At 34.0% G+C, this 25,969-nt stretch overlaps 1 protein-coding gene across 1 annotated transcript; it reads left to right on the forward strand.

The window, feature by feature from the left end:
* The first annotated feature begins 8,281 nt into the window (after positions 1 to 8,281).
* Positions 8,282 to 25,287, forward strand: LOC145088663 (uncharacterized). The gene is made up of 10 exons (XM_079027047.1): positions 8,282 to 9,593; positions 9,736 to 9,789; positions 15,254 to 16,261; positions 17,280 to 18,176; positions 21,560 to 21,709; positions 22,156 to 22,262; positions 23,711 to 24,095; positions 24,205 to 24,345; positions 24,445 to 24,560; positions 24,821 to 25,287. Exons 1-10 carry the CDS (start codon positions 8,661 to 8,663, stop codon positions 25,224 to 25,226), a joined length of 4,197 nt encoding a protein of 1,398 aa, XP_078883173.1. The 5' UTR covers positions 8,282 to 8,660; the 3' UTR covers positions 25,227 to 25,287.
* Positions 25,288 to 25,969: the final 682 nt, after the last annotated feature.

A 25,969-nucleotide genomic window follows, 5' to 3' on the forward strand; every position in this document is an offset into this window, starting at 1 on the left:
AGTACCACTAGCTCTTAACCCATACAGAGGCTTTCCAAGCCATCCAGGGTCTCCAATCAATAGATCTACTCTTATACAAGCCATCCATCATGTAAAGTGGCAAACTTTACGTGAATCTAAGGAGATCTAAGCATAATACACTCTAGGGCTAGGGTTTGGGACAAGAAGGCTTCATCAACAACTCTTGAACAGGGACTTTATGCTCTTTTAGATGATCATTACACTAGATCTGAGGTAACAACCTCAGATCCAACCTCCAAACTCAAGATAGCACTAGATATACTCCCAAAAATCCCACAAATGATAAATCTAGATGGATAACAACCCAAGCAACGAATCATTACCTCAAGAGAAGACTCCAATAGAAGAATAAGCCAAAACCTTGCAAAGCCCCTTGCTCCAAACCTCTTAATCTTCAAAGATCTCTTCCATAAACTGTAACGCCCGTAGATCAAGGCTAGTCAATTTAGAGACGATAAGCGTCAAAAATGACTTTTTGATAAAAGATTATTTAGAATGAATAATGTTAACTAAGTTGTAGTATAAGTTACAAGGATTCCGTACATATAAAGAACGCCGAAATCCGAGTTATAACGAAGAAGTTATGACCTGTCGAAGTTTCGCGACAGAACCGGCACGACACAGCGCGACGTAAAAAGTGAATTTACGTTAGAGCAATATTTAGCCTTAGAAATCTAAATGAAAGTCGTAGAATACGTTAAACCATGAGCGTGCATAAAAAGAGCGCCCAAATCTGACTTCGTATGAGGAAGTTATGATTTTTCGAAGTTTCGACTTAGCGGTATGCAGCCCAAATACTCGATTTGAGACCGAGCGGTTTTTAGCCAAAACAATCTAAATGAGAATTGAAGATCTCATTAATTGTAGTAAAACGATAAAAAGATAGGCGAAAACGGACGTCGGATGAAGAAGTTATGATTTTATAACGGAGTTTTCCTGTCCCGGCCTACTAAAAATAAATAATAAAAATAAACTCAAAATTAGCCGACGGAGTCTAAACGAAAGTTGTAGATCGTAGTCTCACCTACGCGTGGATATAAAGAACGTCGAAAACGGAGTTCGTAAGAGGAAGATATGAATTTTTGAAGTTTATTAAATATTTTCGAAATTAAATTTAAATATAAATTTTTGATATTATCTAAGGGGGGAGTCACCGGGCTTATCCAGGTTACGCCCCGCGTAAATCGCAGATCCAGACCCTATAAAAGGGAGTCGAGTGCAGCCGATTCAATTGCTCATTTCTCTTCTTTCTCTCGCGTTTTTGCATCGTTTTTCGTGCAAGAATTATCCCGAAGCCCCGGTACATTCCCGAGCCCCGAAGCAAGTCCCGAGGCCCCCAAGATCCCGAGAAGTGCGATTCCCGAGCCGAAGCTCTGCCCGCGAGAAGTTCGATTTTTGTAGACATCTTCCAGATCTGCTGAGGATTACTACTTCTACAAGCCATAGTGCTGTTCGATCATCTTCTGATCAAGTGAGTGTATACTACCTTTCATAAACACGATAATAATACAAGTATGGTTTGAGTGTATTAAGTATATTGTTGTTTATATGTGTGAGTGTGTAGTTGCTTTCTTCTAACACATAAATATGAAGTATTGCTATGAAATACGTGCTATGTGTTTATATGTTATTTGTCTATTTGAGATGGACATGGAAATTGGAGTTTTATACAGGTGTTAAATGATTTAAACTGTGTAAATATTTGTATCTACAAAATTGTTGGGTAGAACATAGGTAGATGGAATAGTTGGTGACTATGGAGTTAGCGCCTATTGTATAAACCTTGGCGACGATGTGACTTCGTGCCTATTTGATGAACCTTGGCGACTATGGAGTTAGCGCTTGTTGAGTAAACCTTGGCGACTATGGAGTTAGCGCTTGTTAAGTGAACCTTGGTGACTATGGAGTTAGCGCCGCTTGAGTAAACCCCGACGACTATGGAGTTAGCGTCTGATAAACTATGGATTTAGTACCTGATAGATAAACTTTGGCAGCAATGGACTTCGTGCCAATTCCTTAGGTAAATCCTTAGGAATAAATGAATGAAGGATAGTTGGTTCTTAGGGTAAAACCTTAAGAAGATAATGGGGATGGGTAATTGGGTTGATTGTTTGATAATTGAATATAATAACTGTATTATTGTGGGTTGAAAACCCTATATGCTCACCAGGCTCCCAAGCCTGACCCACTCAGTTTTCTTTGTATCACAGGTATCGATACGAAGATATATTTCACGGAGAGATTAAAGGAGATGTAAAATCTTTAGTGTAAATAATGTAAGTTCTATTTATGCTTATGTGTCTGTATCGGAACATGACATCCCGAGGTTTTATTATTTAATGAAAATACATTCTCTTTGAGAAATGTTTTGATAAATGGTTATCATATTTTATTTTGGGAACAAATTTCGCAACTGTTTTCTTTAAACGATCACTCTGATTTATAAAACAAAACATAAACAAATCGGTTTTTTCTGGCCGTGAAATTGGGGATGTCACAGTTGGTATCAGAGCATTAGTTTAAGCGAACTAGGAATTTGTAGGAAATTTCTAGACTTAAACTTAGAATGCTAAGTAATGATTGTGAGGAGTGTGTCTAAAATATGTTAGGTAGTACACCTAAATTGACACAAACACTAGTTTATTTTAGGAGTGATTCCTAAAATGCTTTTATGTGCTAAATGTTTTGTGTGATAGCCGTATTGATGCTATTATTTGTTCGGATCTATGGTCTGTTGCCGACTGGATCTGGAAACCTTATGTGTTTAGGATTCTAAGCGTATGGCTGCGATATTAGAACTAGCATGTAAACGTTTCGGGGTGATAAGGAGATTTATACGTTTATCGTAATTAAAGCTTTCTTATCTTAAAAAAATTCTCGCTTGGTACACCGAATGTCTGCTTGGATGTACAAGGGGTCATGGTGAAGACTCGTAGAGAAATTGAGTAAATGGAGGAAATGAAGAAGGCTTATGATAGTGGATGACACCTATCAGAAGATATCGTAAGAGTGGCATCTTGCCTTTAGAGTATGTCTTATGAAATAAAAGTACGTTTAGAGGAGTACGGTACGTCTAAAGTACACCTTCGATTGGCAGGATGATGGAACGATTGGTGAAGTTCTTGAAGTTGTCTCATCGTCTGATATTTTCATCACCAATCGAGTTGAAGTAGAGTTGATGATTGAAGATTGAGCAATGAAGAAGTCCTAGTAGAGTCTACGGAAATTGTTTATGATTACTTGGACACATTCGTATGTGTTAAATTGTTTTGTGATTTTCTTGTATGGTGACTTGGTCGACTACAGGACAATACTTGGGACGAGTATGAGTAGGTGTGAAAGGTAGTAGATGCATATACTACCGGAAGCACATGACTCGCACTTGGATCAGGGAAAGTCACAAGGTTACCAAGAAGCTAGTGATTGATTCCATTTTATTCTGGTATGTCATTACCATTGTTTCGGTAATGACTAGTAAGATGGTTCTTGTTCCGACCCTAGTGGTCATGTTTAAAATTGAGTTCGACTACGAGGAGTATGTTACGTGGTCTAGAGGACCAAGTTAGATGTAACATCTGACTTAAGTCAGAAGGTTGAAGTTAATGCGATTGATAGTGTCGCGCTCGTTGTTAAAAGAAGTTTGCAGGTAGAAGTGCTACATGCTGAAATGTGATTATATCACATTAGAGTATGAAGGAAGGTATATTCCATTTTGGAATTTAACTTTATTAAAGACCGAGTCTAAGCGTCGCATCGTGCGATGAGAGGTCAATAGAGCACGACCCATCGGTTTGTTACAATAGATAAATGAAGGTATTTATCCTGAGAAGAAGAAGGAGTCCACAATGAGGACTTATTTGGTAACTTGAAGGTTACGATTGAAAGTACAACATAGTACGATAAGCAGATGCAAGATTGGGCATCGTCTACGGTCAAGAAAGCCATAGAGTTAAATACTCTTTCGAGGAAACATAGAATTTACGGTTAATACTTAGGATGAAGAGATAGCGTATGGAATAATTATACAAGTTCTGTTTTCGTTGATGATTCCGGGACGTAATCATCCTAAGGGGGAGATACTTGTAACGCCCGTAGATCAGGGCTAGTCAAATTAGAGACGATAAGCGTCAAAAATGACTTTTTGATAAAAGATTATTTAGAATGAATAATGTTAACTAAGTTGTAGTATATGTTACAAGGATTCCGTACATATAAAGAACGCCGAAATCCGAGTTATAACGAAGAAGTTATGACCTGTCGAAGTTTCGCGACAGAACCGGCACGACACAGCGCGACGTAAAAAGTGAATTTACGTTAGAGCAATATTTAGCCTTAGCAATCTAAATGAAAGTCGTAGAATACGTTAAACCATGAGCGTGCATAAAAAGAGCGCCCAAATCTGACTTCGTATGAGGAAGTTATGATTTTTCGAAGTTTCGACTTAGCGGTATGCAGCCCGAATACTCGATTTGAGACCGAGCGGTTTTTAGCCAAAAAAATCTAAATGAGAATTGAAGATCTCATTAATTGTAGTAAAACGATAAAAAGATAGGCGAAAACGGACGTCGGATGAAGAAGTTATGATTTTATAACGGAGTTTTCCTGTCCCGGCCTACTAAAAATAAATAATAAAAATAAACTCAAAATTAGCCGACGGAGTCTAAACGAAAGTTGTAGATCGTAGTCTCACCTACGCGTGGATATAAAGAACGTCGAAAACGGAGTTCGTATGAGGAAGATATGAATTTTTGAAGTTTATTAAATATTTTCGAAATTAAATTTAAATATAAATTTTCGATATTATCCAAGGGGGGAGTCACCGGGCTTATCCAGGTTACGCCCCGCGTAAATCGCAGATCCAGACCCTATAAAAGGGAGTCGAGTGCAGCCGATTCAATTGCTCATTTCTCTTCTTTCTCTTGCGTTTTTGCATCGTTTTTCGTGCAAGAATTATCCCGAAGCCCCGGTATCATTCCCGAGCCCCAAAGCAAGTCCCGCGGCCCTGAAGATCCCAAGAAGTGCGATTCCCGAGCCGAAGCTCTGCCCGCGAGAAGTTCGATTTTTGTAGACATCTTCCAGATCTGCTGAGGATTACTACTTCTACAAGCCATAGTGCTGTTCGATCATCTTCTGATCAAGTGAGTGTATACTACCTTTCATAAACACGATAATAATACAAGTATGGTTTGAGTGTATTAAGTATATTGTTGTTTATATGTGTGAGTGTGTAGTTGCTTTCTTCTAACACATAAATATGAAGTATTGCTATGAAATACGTGCTATGTGTTTATATGTTATTTGTCTATTTGAGATGGACATGGAAATTGGAGTTTTATACAGGTGTTAAATGATTTAAACTGTGTAAATATTTGTATCTACAAAATTGTTGGGTAGAACATAGGTAGATGGAATAGTTGGTGACTATGGAGTTAGCGCCTATTGTATAAACCTTGGCGACGATGTGACTTCGTGCCTATTTGATGAACCTTGGCAACTATGGAGTTAGCGCTTGTTGAGTAAACCTTGGCGACTATGGAGTTAGCGTTTGTTAAGTGAACCTTGGTGACTATGGAGTTAGCGCCGCTTGAGTAAACCCCGACGACTATGGAGTTAGCGTCTGATAAACTATGGATTTAGTACCTGATAGATAAACTTTGGCAGCAATGGACTTCGTGCCAATTCCTTAGGTAAATCCTTAGGAATAAATGAATGAAGGATAGTTGGTTCTTAGGGTAAAACCTTAAGAAGATAATGGGGATGGGTAATTGGGTTGATTGTTTGATAATTGAATATAATAACTGTATTATTGTGGGTTGAAAACCCTATATGCTCACCAGGCTCCCAAGCCTGACCCACTCAGTTTTCTTTGTATCACAGGTATCGATACGAAGATATATTTCACGGAGAGATTAAAGGAGATGTAAAATCTTTAGTGTAAATAATGTAAGTTCTGTTTATGCTTATGTGTTTGTATCGGAACATGACATCCCGATGTTTTATTATTTAATGAAAATACATTCTCTTTGAGAAATGTTTTGATAAATGGTTATCATATTTTATTTTGGGAACAAATTCCGCAACCGTTTTCTTTAAATGATCACTCTGATTTATAAAACAAAACATAAACAAATCGGTCTTTTCTGGCCGTGAAATTGGGGATGTCACATAAACACTCCTTCAAGATCCAAATGCTCTCTAATTTCCTCACAAACGAATATTAGGGTTTCTGGACTTCAAGGGAGAGCAAAGAGGCTGGGCAGAGGGTATTATGTTCTTTATATAGGGCTCAACCCCCGGGATTAGGGTTTTCTCCACACAGCACCAACTTGCCGAGTCCAGCCACCGACTCGCCGAGTTGGCCACTTAACACGCGACCAGAATCGCGACGCTACTCGCCGAGTCTACCCATGGACTCGCCGAGTTGACCATCCATATTTTCTCTCTGAACCCTGAACTTGCACTTCTGAACTTGGGATGTTACATCCTTCTTCTTCAAAGCTCCTTCTTCACTCCAAAGAACCACAATAACACTTAATAGCTCACAAATGGACACACAAGCTCAAGGGACAAGAAATTAGGTTTTGAGAGGGTTTATGTCTGGAAATGATGGCTGGTTATGAAGACATAATGTTCCTTAAATAGGGGCACTCCAAAATATTAGGGTTTCTTCCTGGACCTAGTACGCTAGTACGCCCAACGTACTGGGTGGCTCCACTTCAATTTCACGCACATGAGTACGCTAAGCGTACACACACGTACACCCAACATACTCAGCCACCACATTTCTCAATTAAGGGACCTATCTTGCAAAAACTTCAAACTTCCATAGCTTCCTCATTATAAGTCCGTTTCCAATGAACCTCATATCCATGGAAAGTAGCGAGGAGCCTTACGCTTCTAGTAACTCGTCGGAACCTCAAGGCTTCCTCATGCCCGGGTTGCAGCCCACGAACCCTAAATCACAGACGATACGAAACAGGATGTTACATGGTCACCATGTTATAACAAGATGTAACACAAACCTTTTTCCATGTCATAATTTCTTTTTTTTTTGCGAGTTTCCTTTTTATTTTTTTTTCCAAAATATATTTTAAATAAAACATAATATCTAAATAAAATATATTTTTTATAAAACATAATATTAAAAAAAAGACATAATTTTTAAAAAACTAAAATTAAAATTATAATAAAAACAACGTTAAAAGACAATGTTAATTAAACCTAATACATAAATATTTTACTACCAATTATATTAGCTTTATTCCATATTGGGTCAAATCGCAGTAGCTCCCACGCTTTCTCGAACTCAAACATATGTTCCATCTCGACCCGATATTGTTCTTTTGCAGCTTTGAACAAATCAATGTCGTTGGTTCCGCTTTGTTGTTGCGCCTTAAACCGGTTGTAAACACCATTGAATTTTGTGCACCGATTGTTAATTTGAATCCATTTGCTATTAAGCATGTCCGTATTGCGATATGGTTTTTCTTTAATATATTATGAAAATTTTTAAACACCGTCTTCCAATAAGCACCTTTCTTCATCCTATTTCCGCGACATTCGTCTTTTGAAGTGTCACACCATGCTTACGCCAAAGCATTTTCTTCATCTGGTGTCCACCAATGTAGAGCTTCCTCATTTTCCATGTCAACTACTATAGCTTTTCCTCTCCCTCCCGTTTGCGTTTCAACGATAAATAGAGGCGGTGTGCAACGAGGCGTTCACCTCAACCACAACGAGTACGAGATGTGCCCACACCGTTTGCTCTTATTTTCCAACCACCAACTTTTCTGATGCAAATCTCGTTAGAGAAAGTGCAATTTGGAAAGGCTTACAACGGACAACAGCTCTTACATTCAGAACTATTAGCAAAATATAACGGTAGTTACTGCACGAAACAAACAGAAAAATTGCAGAATTTAGCTGAGGACTATTTTAAACAATTACAATGTGTGAAATATTTAGATACTTGAGGGGGCAAAGTGTGCAGATATGAAACTTGGAGTTAATGCGTGAAAGCTGGATTCGTTATTGGGAGTGCTGGATGTAGAAGAAGTTTCCGAGTGGTCTCCGTTTGGTCCTACACGTGCATCTAAAAAAAGCAATACATAATATTTTTGACATCGTATAATCGTATTGTATTAATCTAAAAGCATACGGCAATTTAATCTAAAAGCAGTATAGGCAACTAGAAGTGTGATATCTCATAATATGTCATAACACTAGAAACTTTGGGGTTATCAACGTATTGAAACCGAAACATTGATTGGCTGTACATTTCTTATTTTTATTTTTCTCCTCTTAACCTCCTCGTAACATGGTCATAACACCATGAACACCATTTTCCACTTGATGTTATAAGTTGCTATAACACCACTTCAACGACCATACTTAATGCTCTAAAAAAGCAAAGATGTTTTTCTCATTTTTCGTCGCTTGGTTAACAGCGCGCTTATAGTTGTTTTCAGTTCGTCTTATTGTGTTCAGATTTGTTTTTATTCAAAGTTTGGTTCAAGTTCTCAATTTTTTCAAAGTTGTTCGGAGTAAGTTTAGATCTTATGGAATATTGAGTTTATATCTGGATCCGCAAATTCAAATTCAAATTTTGGTCTAGTTTTTACCTGATAAACACAAACATCATGTCTTCTTCATCTTTCTACAAACAGTTTGATCACTTACGAATCAGACTTAATGAGATAGTATCCGCCACAGACAACTTTTCTGATTCAAACCTCATCAGATCTGATAGATTTGGAAAGGAGTACAAAGGACAACTCTTGCGGTCTGGTCAATTGGTCGATATTGTTGCATGGAGGTTAGATGATAAGCATGGGAAAGGACACAAAGAGTTTTGGACCGAGGTTACAATGCTTTCCAAACTCAAGCATAAAAATATTATCTGTATGGTTGGTTTTTGTGATGAAAAAGGCGAGAATATTGTCATCAACAAGCATGAGACCGGTGGAAATCTGTACGACTGTCTTAGAGACCCTGCCCTCACATGGATGCGGAGATTGCAGATATGTGTTGGCGCTGCGCGGGCATTGAGTTACATCCATTATGATAAGGGACGCGATTTTAGCGTCATACACCGTGATCTCAAGAGTTCAAAGATTTTATTAGCTGACGACTGGGAAGCAAAGTTATCTGGGTTTGAACTTTCCATCACTCAGACCTCAGCTCGAAGGAAGGGTCTTTGTCTTACTAAGGCTTGTGGCACGCTGGGGTACTGTGACCCAACATATCTTGGAAGTGGAACTGTGACCCACAAATCGGATATGTATTCCTTTGGAATTGTATTATTTGAAGTACTGTGTGGAAAGGAAGTAAGAATGGTAGACAATGATAATAGTTTCTTAGTTTCAACGGCCAGATCTTATTATGAAGGGGGGAGACTAAAAGATATGATCGATGAGGCTCTATGGAAACAAATGAACACAAAATCATTCAATATCTTTTCAGAAACAGCATATTACTGCTTGAAGGAACAACGACAACAACGTCCAGATATATATCAGATTATCATCAAACTTGAGCAAGCATTAGCATCTCAACGGGAACATGAAAATCCGGTAAGACCTACCATCCATTTATTTCCACTTTCAGTTCAACCTTTGTTATTATAACTTTATATATATATATATATATATATATATATATATATATATATATATATATATATATATATATTCCATTGACATTGTTACATTGTAGTTGATATCAAAGGCTTATTCTATGGTTGGGGACACGACTACCAACAGCTTGAAGGTAAAAGAAAACTTAATCTTTATTTCTATAATTCATTTTTTTCATTTTTCTTATTGGCAATTGACAGCCCAGTTGGCGTTTTCTTTATAAAAAAAAGTATACAAAAATTAAATGTAAACCTTCTTGCCTTTTAGTTTTTTTTGTTGTAAACCATGAACATCGATGAACCATTCTTTGAAGTAAAAGGATGATAGTTGAATATATTACAGGGTAGAAAATGATAGTAGACTATGATAGAAGAAAGAGAGTGTTGTGTTAGATGGGAAAGACATTAGCTAAATCTCGAGGAAAATGTAAAATATTTGAATAATAAAAAATCATTAGAACTTTTGAAGAAATGGGAGAACTTTTAGAAAAGTGGGAAAGTTTTGGAGATATGTGAAAGATGTGATAGTGGAATATATTACTGGGTAGAAAATGATAGAAGATGATAGTGGAATATATGTGGTGGAGAATTGTCTCACCAAAAGGTATTGATTCTCTTTACTAACTTAGACGATAGAAGATGACAGTGGACTATGATAGAAGAAGAGAGCCTTGGGTTTAATGGGAAAAACATTAAATAAAGACAAAATTGCAAGAATGTTTCTTGTGGTATGTCAAAACTAATAAGTTTGATCTAAAATAGGTTTAGCCTGCAAGGATGGTTCAATAGTTTTGTTTTGTTGCGAGTTTTATTTAATTTGGTTTGAGCTTTTTTGTAAAGACGATTTTACCCCTTATTATTTAATTTTTCAATTTTATTTTATTACCAACAATTAAAAATTAATTGAAAATAAAACAAAAATAAAATACTCTCTCTCTCTCTATACACCACCGACGACAAAAAGGTGCACCGACAACCCCTCTCCACCCTTCCTTGATGTTGATCGGAAAACACCCACTGAGGATTGCCGCTTCTCTTAGCTGCTACTTCGCCATTTCTTTCCTTCAACCAAACACCTCTGTTCTAATTCCATTCTTCTTCCTTCTCCCTTCGATCCAGTCGTTTCCCTTTCCCCCTTGATTTGTGGACGCTAACGAAGAGAGGAGAGCCAATAGTAGTTCGCCGGAAATCGAATCCCTTCTCGTGATCTGTTTGACCACCAGACCACCATTTTGACTACTTCCATTCGTATTACTTCTTCCCTCTCCCGATCAGCGAAGACGAAGAGTAAACCCACGGAGGGTTGTCGTTCTTGACGGACCCCCTTGCACTTCATCGTGATTTCTCAGCCGCATCGGAGCTCTCATCGATCTACCTTTCGTTCGAATTGATGGTGGGTTTTCATTTTGGATAGGGTTTTGTGTGTAGTTTTTGTTTCAAATCTACCCTTCTTCATCTTCGTTTCATATTTGGAACCATGAACATACTCACCTTCGACTTTTGGATTTGGGTTTTATTTCATATCCAAAATCAAGAACGCATAACACCCATTGTATGTTTATGTGTGTGTTGTTCTACATTCAATGAAAAATGTTCATTAGAGGGATAAGAAGAGTTACACACATAGTTCGATCTTGAAAGATTTCGCATCTACTTCGATCTTAAAAGTCAATTTCATCTAGGTTTACAACTTGAAGATCATTATTGAGTTCTTGAAGTTCGTTATTTAGTTCATGAAATCGAGGTTGAGTCTTGATTTGTTAAGAACATACAAGGGCACACACACACACACACACACACACAGAGAGAGAGAGAGAGAGAGAGAGAGAGAGAGAGAGACTTTTTTTTTTTTTTTTAATTTCAGTAATAAAAAAATTGAAAAGGGGGAAATACCAAGGACAAATCTATCATTATAAAAAGTTTTAAAATTTTTGAACAAACTCGCAACAAAACGAAACTATTGGACCATCATTGCAGACCAAACTCATTTTGGACCAAACTTGCTAGTTTTGACATACCACAGGGAGCATTCTTGTAATTTTGTCTTAGATACATCTCAAAGAAAATGTAAAATATTTGAATAATAAAAAATTGTTAGAACTTTTGGAAAAACGGAAGAACTTTTAGAAAAATGGGAAAGTTTTGGAGATATGTGAAAGATGTGATATGGAAAACTTAAAAGGTATTGATTCTCTTTACTAACTTATAAATAATATTTGCTTTTGATAACATGTATTTATAGTCGCAAATAATATTGAAATTTATAACAATATTATATTATCGTGTTTTTTTTAATAATATAATAAAAATGATATATATATATATATATATATATATATATATATATATATATATATATATATATATATATAGGGTTACATTCATGTGAGACGCCTTAATTTTATGAAACTGTGAGGCATATTTTTTTATTTTTTTTTATTTTTTTTAGTTAATTCAAGTTCCGAAAATAATATTTAAAAAAAGAATTTTAAGATTTTTCCATTTATTTTGCATTTTAAAATTATTTTTTAGAATATGTCAGTGTAATATTCTATTATAATATTTCACGTATTTTTCAAAAAAAAAAAAACGGGATTTTTTTTATTTTTTTAGTTAATTCAAGTTCTGAAAATAATATTTAAAAAAAGAATTTTTGGATTTTTCCATTTATTTTGCATTTTAAAATTAGTTTTAGATTTGGTCTCATAGTCTCACAAAATTAGAATGGTCTCAAATAAACCTGATATTATATATATATATATATATATATATATATATCCCTATTCTAATAAAAGAATAGGTTTAATTTCCTATTGACAAGTGTCATACAATTAAAACTCCTCATTAATGTTATATATCACTTATCATGCCACTTGTCAACCTATTAATTATCTATTTAAAATTTTTAAATTTTAAATTTCCACTCTAATTACATTAAATTAATAATTAATTATGCATTTCAAAATTTAAATTTCACTCTAATTGTAGTAAATTAATAATTAATTTTTCATTTTAAAATTCAAAAATTTAAACTTTCTCACTTTAATAATATTAAATTAATAATATTTGATTAAAAAATAAAATACAATTATTACAGATTATAAGATGATATAACTTCACAAATTTATTTAAATCAACGATTATAATTTTATATTAATAAAAAAATATATCTTAAGTAATAATTTATTTAAAATAATTGATTAATAATTTTAATTTTTTAATATAAAAGTTTAAGTAATTTTATAACCGTGGTTCTCACGGGTTGTAAACTAGTATATATATATATATATATATATATATATATATATATATATATATATCCTCCCTAATAAATGAAAATAATTTTGCCACATGTCACTCTTTCATTAACTTGGACACATGTCATTTTTTAGTATTTTTGAATACATGTTTTTTCCATGTGTCATTTTCTCATTGTTTGTTTTTTCTTAATTAATACATCATATTAACACCTTAATTAATAATCACCTTAATTGAAAATAACCATTAAATTATAATATTACAACTCATATACTGTTCAATATGTTCCTTTTAAATTCAAATTTTAAATTTTAAATTTCAAATTTAAATAAATTTTTGTTTAAACCTTCATATTTAATTTTTTTATTTTATCCAACCCGTATAACATACGGGTCTCACAACTAGTATATATATATATATATATATATATATATATATATATATATATATATATATATATATATATATATATATATATGTTTACCACTCACTTCGTCTGGTGAGGCTATGAGAAAACGCTTCAAGGCATGTTTTAATACTTTTAAACCCTACCTAGAATAGAATAGATGGATAACTCATTAAAAGGACTTTTTTTCGTTCGGATTTTTTTGTGTTATTTTTTTTTCATTTGGTAATATTTCGTTTGAATTATCCATGTATTATTCTTTCGTTCGAATTATCCCTATATTGTTTTTTTCGTTTCAATTATCTTTGTGTTGTTTTTTTTCGGTCAGATTATCCAATGTTACATTTTCATTCGGACTATCCATTTTTTATTTTTTTCGTTTCAACTATCCATGTGTTATTTTTCCATTTCAATATAATTACCCTTGTGTTATTTTTTCGTTCCGACTATCCTTGCGTTGTGCTAATTATCACTTTGTTTTTTTTGTTTCAACTATCAATGCACTATTTTTTTTTGAGCAATCCTTGTGTTGTTTATTTAAGCAAAAACAAAAAAAAAATAACACATGGTTAGTCCGAATGAAAAAGATAATTCATTGTTAGCCTGAACGCGAAAAATAACACATGCATATTTGCAATGAAAAAATGAAAAAATAACATAGGGATAAACGGGATGATAAAATAACACACAGATAGTTTGAACGAAAAAAATAACTCAATAATAGTACGAACGTAAAAATAACACATTGATAGTTTAGACAAAAAAAATAACATAAATGAAAAAATAGCATATGGATAGTCGGGACGAGAAATTAAGATAAAGATAGTTTGATCGAAAAAATAATGCAAGTATAGTCTGAGCAAAACAAATTAGATAAGGATAATCCAATCGAAAAATATAACACAAAGATAGTCTGAATGAAAGAAAACAATCTGATAATAGTACAAGTACGAAGAAAAATATAACAAATGGATAGTCCGGACGAAAAAAATAACTAAGAGATAGTCCGAACAAGAAAAATAAACATGGATAGTTGTAACTAAAAAAAATAAAACAGATATAGTTGGAACGATACACATGGACAGTCGTAACTTTGTTTATTGAAAAATAAACATGGATAGTTGTAACTAAAAAAATAAAACAGAGATAGTTGGAACGATACACATGGACAGTCGTAACTTTGTTTATTGAAAAAAATATATGATACCATCATTTGTAAAATTAAAAATATCATTATATATAAAAAATATTTTCTAAAACACAAATAATTAAAAACAAAATAACATATTTAATAATAATAATAATAATAATAATAATAATAAACAAAATACAACATAAGAGAAAAGACAGAAAAACAAAAGAAAAAAAAACCAAGGACCAAAAATCAAATAAAAATAAGTTTTTTAAGTCAAAGGATATGCAAAGCAAACACTCATAAGCACAAAGACGTGTTCGATAAAACTAGTTGGTAGCGGGTAACTTGTAACGGGTAACGGGTAGCTTGTAGCTTGTAGTGTTTTGTTAAACGCTAGATGGAGTAGCTTCTGGATTTGAAACGTTTTGTTTAAACTAAAAGCTAGAAGCTTTTAGTTTCGAACGAAGTTTTTGTTTAAAACGGAGCGTTTTCTCAAACGCTAGAAGCTAGAAGCTCTCAAACGTTCCGTGCGAGTCAAAATATGAGCTTTTAAATGTATGTCACAAATGCTTTTTATGCACTTAACGCTTTTGCAATAAGTTTTAATTTAAACATACAATTTTACATTTTTAAAGATATGTAGTTTACCAAAAAAAGTAACTCAAACTTTTTTTTATTGAACATTTGTGAAGTTTAGAAGAGTACCAACGACACCATTTATTTAATTTAATTATCATCTTTAATAGCATGTATAGGATGCAAAACTCGGTTTTTAACTTAAGCAAAATGCATGCTGCAGGGAAAAGACTTGAAACACCTAGAGATCCCACTCACTGATATTGAATTAGCCACCGAGAATTTTGGTAAAACATACCTCATTGGGTCAGGTGGATATGGTGACGTATACAAAGCAGAACTTGACCATTTGGATAGCCAAAAATACTTTACATTGGAAGAGAAAAGTGTGGATGAACTTCCCAAAAAACGGAGCATTGTAGCTATAAAGCGCATAAAGATTAGAGAAGATGAGGAAGGAGAAAAGGGGTTCCTTGCAGAAATTGAAATGCTTACAAGTTGTAAGCATCCCAACATAATCTCTCTTCATGGCTTTTGTGAGGAAGGTAGTCATTTGATACTCGTCTATGAGCATGCTTCTAAAGGAAGCCTTAGTGATTATTTGGGAAGCACCGGTGGTAAGTTGACTAATCTTAGTTGGGTGCAACGTATAAAGATCTGCATTGATATTGCACGTGGATTGAATTACCTTCACACCAAGATAGAGGACGATCGAAGGATAATACACCGTGATATAAAAAGCGATAACATTTTGTTAAGTGAGAACTGGCAAGCCAAGATTGCTGATTTTGGGCTCTCCAGATTAAGCAGTGAGACAGAAAATAAGACTCTCTATACAGAAACTCTTGCAGGCACAAATTTTTATTGGGATCCAGAATATTTTAAAACTGGTAAACTGAAAAATGAATCCGACATTTACTCTTTTGGAGTCGTTTTATTTGAGATCATGTCCGGGAAGCTTGCCTATGATGCAATTTACACCAACGAAAATATCAACGGGATTGCACCTGTCGCACGACTTCACTTCAATGAGGGAACAATAAGGGAAATGGTAGATCCTAGATTAATGGAAGAAACTCAAGAAAACATTTTCACTCTAAATAGAGGACCCGACAAAGATTCCTTGGATGCATTTGCAGAAATTGCTTATCGATGTGTGGCAGAATCTCAAGCCGAGCGTCCAACAGCGGAAGACGTTATCAAAAAACTTGAGGAAGCGTTATATTTTCAAGTAAGTCCCTTTTTAATTAGGTGCCCCGTCATTATCATTTTAAGAGAAATCTTGGATTTTGTGATGCTAGTTTTAAGTACAAATCACAGATCTATAATAAATAAATTGCAATTAAATATGTCTTAAGCAAATTGTTTAAATGTAATGTAAAATAGTTTTATATTCGGCGTTTTAATGTTTTAAGCTGCCAGTTTTTCATCAACTATTTGTGCAGTTCATCATTCTGAAAGCAAGTTTATTAAACAATTTGACACTAATTCGGTTTTATGATTAATTTCTGATTTCTAATTTCTATCACTAAGTTGCTAATTTATGACCTTCACATGTATGCATGTATATATTTGGCTCCTTTCATACTATTTCATATATTTGCATGAACGTTAAAAAAATATGGACATTAATCAAATGATGACATATTTATATACAATAAATAAATAACATGTTATTGCAAATTTTGAATTTAGATAAAGTTAGGATGTTTAATGACCAATAGTAAACTTTGAGCTGAAGTATATATATATTTTTGAACATTTGAAGTGCACGTAATTTTTTATCGAAATTTTGGTTGGTTCTATTTGATGGAAAGTATATGAAAATAGGATGTACATTGTATCAACATTCAACATTTGATATATAACGGATTTATAGCAATCTAATGTCAAATACCAAAGGGTTTGTCTAATGTCAAATACCAAAGGGTTTGTAGCTCAATGGTATCATGTGTTATCCTTCATTCTATAGGTCAACAGTTCAAGTCTCGTTTGAGGATATGTAGAATTAGAAGCATTTAAGAATAGATCATTAGATTTATCGTTAAAAAAGCTAATGACAAATAGGATCGGTTCGGTTCAGTTGACCACATTAAATTGGATATTACAATATTTTAATATAGAACGAAAATAGTTTACATGAAGTTGATTAGTAAATAGGAGCGAGAGCATAAATGAGCTTTATATAGGAATTTCAGTTTTTGCCTTTTATCTATCAAATTCAAAGTGTTTAATGATTATATTCCCAGGAAAACATCAAGGACCACCTCAAATTTTCACTTGCGGAGATAGTATCGGCCACACATAACTTCAGCGGTGCCTACTCATTTGGTTCCCGAGGATTATACAAAGGAGAAGTTACACATTCTAATGGACGTCATATTGTTGCTCTAAAGCGGTTCGACGGAGGACGTAGTCAGGGAGAAAAAGATTTTTTGTCAAATCTTCAAGTTCTTTTGGAGTATAAACATGAGAACATCATCGGTCTTGTAGGCTATTGTAACGAAATGGATGAAAGAATCATTGTTTATGAGTATGCGTCTAGAGGAGGTCTCCATATGCACTTAAAAGACAACGACCTTACGTGGAGGAAACGACTTGAGATATGCATTGATATTGCAAACGGCTTGGATTTCCTTCATGGTGGTTCTGTAACACAAGAGGTGGTTATACATAGACACATCAAAAGCTCCCACGTTCTACTAACTGATGATTGGAAAGCAAAAATCACTGATTTTGGGCTTTCCTTAATAAGCGCAATTAATAAGGATATGGACTTTATCATTGATGATGCTCGCGGTTCACCGGGTTATGTTGACCCACTGTACGTGGAATTGGGTTTCTTAACAGAAAAATCTGATATATACTCATTGGGTGTGGTTCTTTTTGAGATCTTGTGTGGGAGAACTGCACTTGTTAGGCACGACTATAGTGGTTTGCATGCGATTCTATCTAGATGGGTTAAACACAACTTCAAGCTAGGAACACTTTATGACATTGTGTTCCAAGGTATAAAGGAACAAATTGCACCAAAATCATTCACTACTTTTCTAACGATTGCCTACCAATGCTTACATGAAAGAAGAGAAGAACGACCAACAACAGGTGAGGTGCTACTACGACTTAAGGAAGCATTGGAATTCCAAGTAAGTTTTCATAGTTTTCGGGAATAGACTTTATTTCAATAGATATACGCATTCAAATATACGAATAAAAAGGTATGATGTTATAAGTAAATAAAAAGCTTGCACTATCCTCAATAAATATAAAACAATGGTTTTGCATGTGTAAATTTACTCTAATTTTTAGAATATATTTCTTGCATTGATAGAGACGTTAAAGCCTCTATATATACACACAAACGACATACTAGGAAAGGAAATGAAGAAAAAGCTACTTAGAAAGAACTAAAACTATATATATATATATATATATATATATATATATATATATATATATATATATATATATATATATATATATATATATATATATATATATATATATATATATATATATATACTAGCCGTTCACCCGCGTAAAGCGGCGGACGACAAATAGTTTGTTTCGACAATTAATTTGTTTTCGATGGAGAATGATTATTTTCAATTCAATCATTAGTTTGTTTTAGGAAATATGTCATATTAAAAATAAAGAAAATTCATGAAATGACCAAATTATAAAGTATTGAGTATTTATTTGGATGAAAAAAGATTTGGTCAAAACCTTGGAAGAGAAGATTTATTGGAGTTTGTTTAAATTTTAATATTATTTTATTAGTGATTAGTTGTAGAATTAACTTAATGATTTGGACGTCTTAAAAAATATTATTATTTTTAGAAATAGTGGGATTTGTTTTATAAGATAGTAAAGATATATATATATATATATATATATATATATATATATATATATATATATATATATATATATAAACACGCACACACATTCTAGCACTTCCCCTCAACATAGAGCATATATATATATATATATATATATATATATATATATATATATATATATATAGAGAGAGAGAGAGAGAGAGAGAGAGATCTATGCTCTGCTTGTTACAAAAAGTAATCAATTCTACCCCCAAGTTAGTTTGGTGAACACATTGGCTAGTTAACCCCTTGTCTTAACATGGGAAGTTGTGATCTTTCCATCTTCTATCTTTTCTCAAAAATGTTATTCCACTTCTAAGTGTTTGGTTCTCTCATGAAATATTGGATTGTTGACAATATGAATTGCAACCTTGTTATCACACCACAGAGTCACTGGTTTTGATTGAGGAAACCTAATCTCACCAAGTAGATTATGTTTACATATGAGTTCGCAAGCTGTTTGCACCATAGCTCTATACTCGAATCATGCACTCAAAAAAGAAACTACATTTTGCTTCTTACTCTTCCAAGAAACAAGATTTCCTCCATTAAAGACACAATACTTGGTAGTTGACCGCCTACTTGTAGGATCACCATTACATCTGCATCTGTAAACCCTTCTAGGTTCTAGCACGTGATGACCGTGATTTCGACATAAAATACCATGATTTGGAGTACCCTTTAGATACTTTAAGATGTGAATGACATCATCCTAATGTGTAACTCTTGGTGATGACATAAATTGACTCATAACACTTCATAGAAAAGTTATGCCCATCTAAGTAATTATAAGATAATTTAACTTCCTAACAAGTCTTCTGTATTTTATGGATTCTCAATTGGGTCTCCATAATCAGTGTTCAGTTTCACATGTAGTGTCATAACAGAATCACAAGGTCATGCATTGATTAATCTTAAGTCATTCAAATCAATCTTCAAGCACCAAGATGCCCCCTGAAGCTGATTAAATAAGTCATTAATTCTCGGAAGTGGGTAAGGATTCTTCACCGTCGACTTATTCAACTCCCTATAGTCGATGCACATTCCGTGATATCCTTCCTTCTTCACAAATAGAATAATGGCTCCCCACGAAGAACAACTCGACCTAATGAACCTCTTGTCCAACGGTTCTTGAAGCGACGTGGACAACTCCTGCATCTTAGGAGGTGTAAGACGATATGATGTCATGGTTATCGGAGTTGTATCCAAAAATAGATCAATTTGAAACTCTACATGCCTCACAAGAGGCACTTCAGAAAAATCCTTAGGAAACATATTGGGGAAATTTCGAACGATGGAGACATCATTAAAAGGCTTCTTCCCCTCGACCCGAGTGTCCACTATATAAGGCAGAAACCCTAAACACCCATGTTACAAATATCTCTTAGCTCTTGCAGCCGAACAAATGGTCGGATCGCCCCGTGCACCTTTTCCTTAAATAACTAGCTCTCCCCCACAAGCATGAAAATCACGAAAAGTGAGAGTGCGTGCCCCGCACGGACTGATTGTCTGCTTCAGTCGAAAGGCCCGTATACGCTCATCCGTCAACTTGATCATCCCCTCCTTGATTGTATCGAACATGACAAGTGTCTCCAAGATGGCTCGCGAAATCTCTGTTGCAATAAACTAACGCAACTCAGTATCACTTGATCCAACACCAGAGCTAGAACCAACTCCAGGACCTCTTCCATGACGAGTCTGATGGGTTTTGAGCGCTATAACAACCTTATATTGCACATGCAACCCTAATGTTTTGGATCTAAGTTTTCTCTAATTATACATGCAATATTATTTCTAAAGCATAAAGCCTAAACTAGCATACAAAATTTGGTATATAAATCATAAAACTAGTTACAAGAATACCTCTTGTAGTAACTTGTTGTGTTTGGCCTTTAAGAACTTAGCACCTAGAATGTGATGCCTAACATGGTACAATTAAAATCTCAACCGAATAAAGTTCAATGTTCTTGAACAAAGAATGAAGAAATTTGTGATTCGTGTGTGTACGAGAGTTCAAATGACCAAAATCGGAAAATAATCATAGTGTCTGAACATTGTCGAAACTAACATATGGTAGTTCCAAAGCTACCACTTAACTGCTATAAAATTGGGTCTAGAAGTAGGATAAAAACCGGCTCTAAAATCACAGCTTGACCACAGCCAGGGGCTTTGCCCCTTTGACCCCACTAGGGGTTGCCACCACTTGGACCCCACTACCAGGGACAAATATGTATTTTTAATCAAAATAAACTCAAACAAGTGTGCAATATGCATCACCCTTACTTGTTCAATATTTATCAAGATTACATCGGTTAACAAGTTCATCCCATTACAACTAAATAATATTAGCGACATAAATCACCAACAAAATGTTGGTTCGAAATTCAATGTATTTTTTTTGGCAGAAAAGTGTGTTTCTCGGTCTAGAATATCTATTCCGGATTAAGTGGTTATTTTTGCCTAAAACATTTTTTTTCGGACATTTTAGTAAAATACACATTAAGTTGTGGTTAAATTACTTAATTTTTCTAAAATTTATCTTTGAAAGTAATAAATAGATTATTTATCTAAATGAAAATGAGTACACGAAATGCGTGGTGCATGGATTAATTGAAGTATGTTTTTTTTATTGTTTAAATAATATACAGGAGGATTATGATATATGGAAGCCTAAAGTGCCTGAGGACTATGAAAATCTAATCCAAATGTCAAACTCTCGAGAGTCTCACTCCGCTGAAAAGTATAAAGATCTTTACGACATGTTCTCTAGAGGAATCCTCCTTAAAGAAGGCAAAGTGGTAATTTGTTCATATTCAAACGTTCTCATATGATCATATCCAAGTAAAAGTGTTTTATGCAACATTCCTTGCGTTTTTTTATCTTCAATATTTGTAAAAACAGTACATTTTTATTTATTTTGTTGGTTTGCATAATTTTCACTCATTTTTTTCCATTAACATATCTTAAATTTCCAAAAATCCTCCAACTTTAAAACTTATGTATTCGATCTCATGATTGATCACAGCTGTTTGCCATGACAAAGTAAAAATTGGTGCTCTTATCGAAATCATTTTTCAATGATATATGTTACTAGTAAATTCTTTTGGTCTAAATGAACCTTTTTTTTCTTTTTACCATAGTACGTTAATACATAAAAAAAGTTATTGTGAGGGAGTTGGAAAAATCATACATCCATTTACACATAATAGAACTTGGGCTTGATTATTCCTGTTTTGTATGACAGTTGTTTTCATTAGGTGGAAATGGAGAAAGAAATGAAATGATATCTGCAACAAAGTTTTCATACCAACATCGTTGGTCACACAAGTGGAGATCTATTCCGGAATCAAGGTTCATTTCTTTTTCTGTGGGTATATTGTTATTATTAGTGTATCAAATATCGGTGTGATACGGTCCTTATATATCTATATATGTTGTAGTCTTCATCACTATATAAGGGCTCCTCAAGAGACATGTGTTTATTGAGTTAACAACACCGATGTTAGATACATTATCAACTCCACATATAATCTTACATATATGTTTTTAAACATGCATGGTCATTAAAATTGCTCTCATTTTAGGATGTTAAAATCAATTGTTTTTCAATTTCAATAATGGCAAGTGTTTATTATGTTAGCAACATTAGTTGATAACCTATTTTGAATTTACATCATAGTTATGCACATAACAAGTTCTCAAAGCAGAAATAATTTACATCTATACTCTATTGTTATCACAATATTACGCTATTAGAGAAAGTGTGCAAGTAGAAAACCTTAATTTTAGTTTTAGCTGAATTCCCTCTGAGGGTTTCGTATTGCATATACATGATGTACATAGAAAGAGTTATACACGTTAAACCTATATATATATATATATATATATATATATATATATATATATATATATATATATATATATATATATATATATATATATATATATATATATACACACACAAAACTTGGATAAGGAAGTAACATGCATTTAGTCAACTCATACAATTTATTGTAATGCCAAGAACAACCTACCCCATCAATTTACATAAGAATAGGGTAAGCGGAGGTAATATGTATATGTGACATTTATAAAGGGCAGGGGTACAACTCATTGTAGTTTTTTAGCAAAAGGCCTTTTACACAATGTTAGTGTACAAGTTCAAGTTTCTATAAGACATGAATGCAAGAATTGTGTTAAATAAGTTCGTTGTAACTTTCTAAATATGTCACTAATCACAGAAAAACCAATACATTGTCTAAATAAGCTCATTTTAACATCTTAAGAGAATCATAATAAATAAAAAAAAATTAGGTCAAACAAGCTATTGAGTAGCTTTTGCATTGTCTAGATTTTTTTTCATTTTGTTTGTAGGACCCATAAATAAGATTTGGAAATCTGAATTTGATTGGGTGGACGTGTGTAAGTGGGGGCATAGAGGCTCTGACTAGGGGTGTCTGCGTGTTTGAGATTGTTTGTTTAAAACAATGTTTATTTGTAAATATGAACTTTATTCATTATCAAAACAAAATAAATTGATAAGTTATTTTTAGTGTTTGGCATACTCATAATTTATGTGTAATAATAAAACAATTTATTCAAAACTCTTTAAATAAATTAATAAGTAGTAAATGATTTATCAAAAAATACTCCTTATTTAAATCAATAAATGTTTATAAAATCATTTTATGCAAGCACTTAAAACTCTTTATTATTGGTGTCAAACCAAAATAAGTTAATAAACATTCTAAACACCGGCTAATCTAGATTTTAATATCTTATAACGTGAGCATTTTCAGGTTTCATAAAGTAGCAAAGATGTCAGATATTTCGAATCTGAAGATCCGAGTAAAGATAAAACCTCAATTTTTATCTCACGGCCATTACAGTGTTAATCTCATCTTTAAATTTTGTGAATCAAGTAAATCTGAAGCTGAACAAAAGTATGTGAACCTCAAGTACAAAATGGGGAGCGAAACATTACATACATATTTCGCAACATGGAGAGAAGATGGGTGGATGATGATTGAATTGTGTCGTTTCTTAAATCATACTGAATCGTGTCCATGCTTCAATAACTATGAAGATACTGACTTTGAGTTTTTACTAGAGAGCTTTTCACGATCCTACTGTGAAAGCCGTGACATCTATATTCAAGGCATCGAGTTTCGAGCCATGGATAATGCAAGTTTTAAAATGCTCTTTCGTTTCCATTCTACAAATATATACAATCTTCTTAGATTCTACAGTACAACTTATAGTCTTATAAAAATGTTTTATAACTTTTGTACAGGTGGAACATGAAGAAAGCAAGAACTTAAAGGAAGTCCAACAGGTCCAGAAGTCAAACCTGAACATGGACCAGGTTGAACAGTCGCCAACTAACTTTGGAGACCTATTTTGGAGATTTATAAACTACGGCAAGAGTGAAGAGGTCCTTCATATTTCTATCATATTTTACCCATAGTAGAATTAAAACTATTTCTTGAGATGGATCTAGGTAATAAATTATGTTCAACCTTCATGACTACAGCTGGTCTCACAAAACAAAGTGAACAAAAAGAAAAGTTACATGCTTCCTGCGAAGGAGGTTCTTTACCAATCTTTTGATGTGAAGCTTTTTAATTCAACACCCTCAGCCCAGTCCAGGTTTGTTTCGTTAAACTAAATTTCTAGGCATTCTCCCATAAAAGTTTACTTTGTCCACAACTTTTCTTACTTAAATAGTTGAGTATTTCTAATTTAAAACTAGATTTCAAAATTAGAAATCATATTCTTGTGTATTTTTCGATAAAGTATATGGATTGGCAATAAGTTTCACCTCGCCATATTTTGAATAACTACTTAGGTCCTAAAAAAATATATATTTTTGTCTCCAATAAGCATATGATAATATATCATAAATCCAGATTTCAAGATGTGATCGAGCTTGCAAGACAACAAGTATTTCATATCAAGTGCAAGATTGAAGGTCAAAGGTTGTCACCAGATACAGAATACACATGTTACCTTGTGTTCAAGCTTTCCGAAAAATGTCATGGCTTGCATTGTCCAGTGATAGTACGGGATTTACTCAAACGCAAAAACAAAAAGAAGAGAATTGTTTATTTTAGATCCCCAAACCCATGTAATGTCAATGATATTGATCAGGTTCCGGTTGAGAGGGAAGATGGATGGATGGAGGTGAATGTGTGGCGATTCAACTCAAGTAATGAGATTCAAGATGATTGTGTTTCTATCAATTTGAAGCTCATAAGTTATGAAGGTACTATGTCCGGCCTTATTATAAGTGGCCTTGAATTTCAGCCATTGTAAGGTTATACATGTAAAACTCCTGCAATATCATAATATAAAATATGTTTAGTGATTGATGTAACGCTCTAAAAATTTCAACCAATTTAAACTTTTCAAAAACAACCCAGTTTCATAAAGTTATTACAAAAAGGTTTTCAATACAATTATTATCAGAGTCTTCCCAGAACCACATCATAAGACATAATTATGAGGAGCGGTACGATCACGCCTTTGCCTTGCCACGGTCTCCTGAAGAACCTGAAAAACATTAAACCATAACTGTAAACCTGAAAGCTTATTGAGATACCCCCAAAATACCAACCACATATACCATACACGCACAACATGCCATATCATAACAGAACACAGAACAGTCATGCACTTCGGGTCTACTGTGTGACTGGTCCGCCGTACCGGGCCTTCAGTCCACCTGGTCCACCCTCCGAGTCTAGCCATATACATCGAGTCTACAGTGTGATTGGTCCTCCCGCATCGGGCCTTCAATCCACCTTGTCCACTCTCTGAGTCTACAGTATGACTGGTCCGCCCGCACGGGGCCTTCAGTTGGCCTGGTCCACTCTCCGAGCCTCGGTACGTTTGGTCCGCCTTCTTGGTGCTTACAACCTATCCGGACCGCTCGCTGGGCCTTCGGGATAACCGGTCCGCCCTGGGTATGTTGGCCCACAACACAAAGCAGGACCCGCCTCAACCCAACCCCAGTCCAACAACCATGTGCACATAAACATTTAATCATATAACAATTC

This window comes from Lactuca serriola, chromosome 1, assembly GCF_051521515.1.
Source record: "Lactuca serriola cultivar US96UC23 chromosome 1, Lser_US96UC23_V15, whole genome shotgun sequence".
Lineage (NCBI taxonomy): Eukaryota > Viridiplantae > Streptophyta > Magnoliopsida > Asterales > Asteraceae > Lactuca > Lactuca serriola.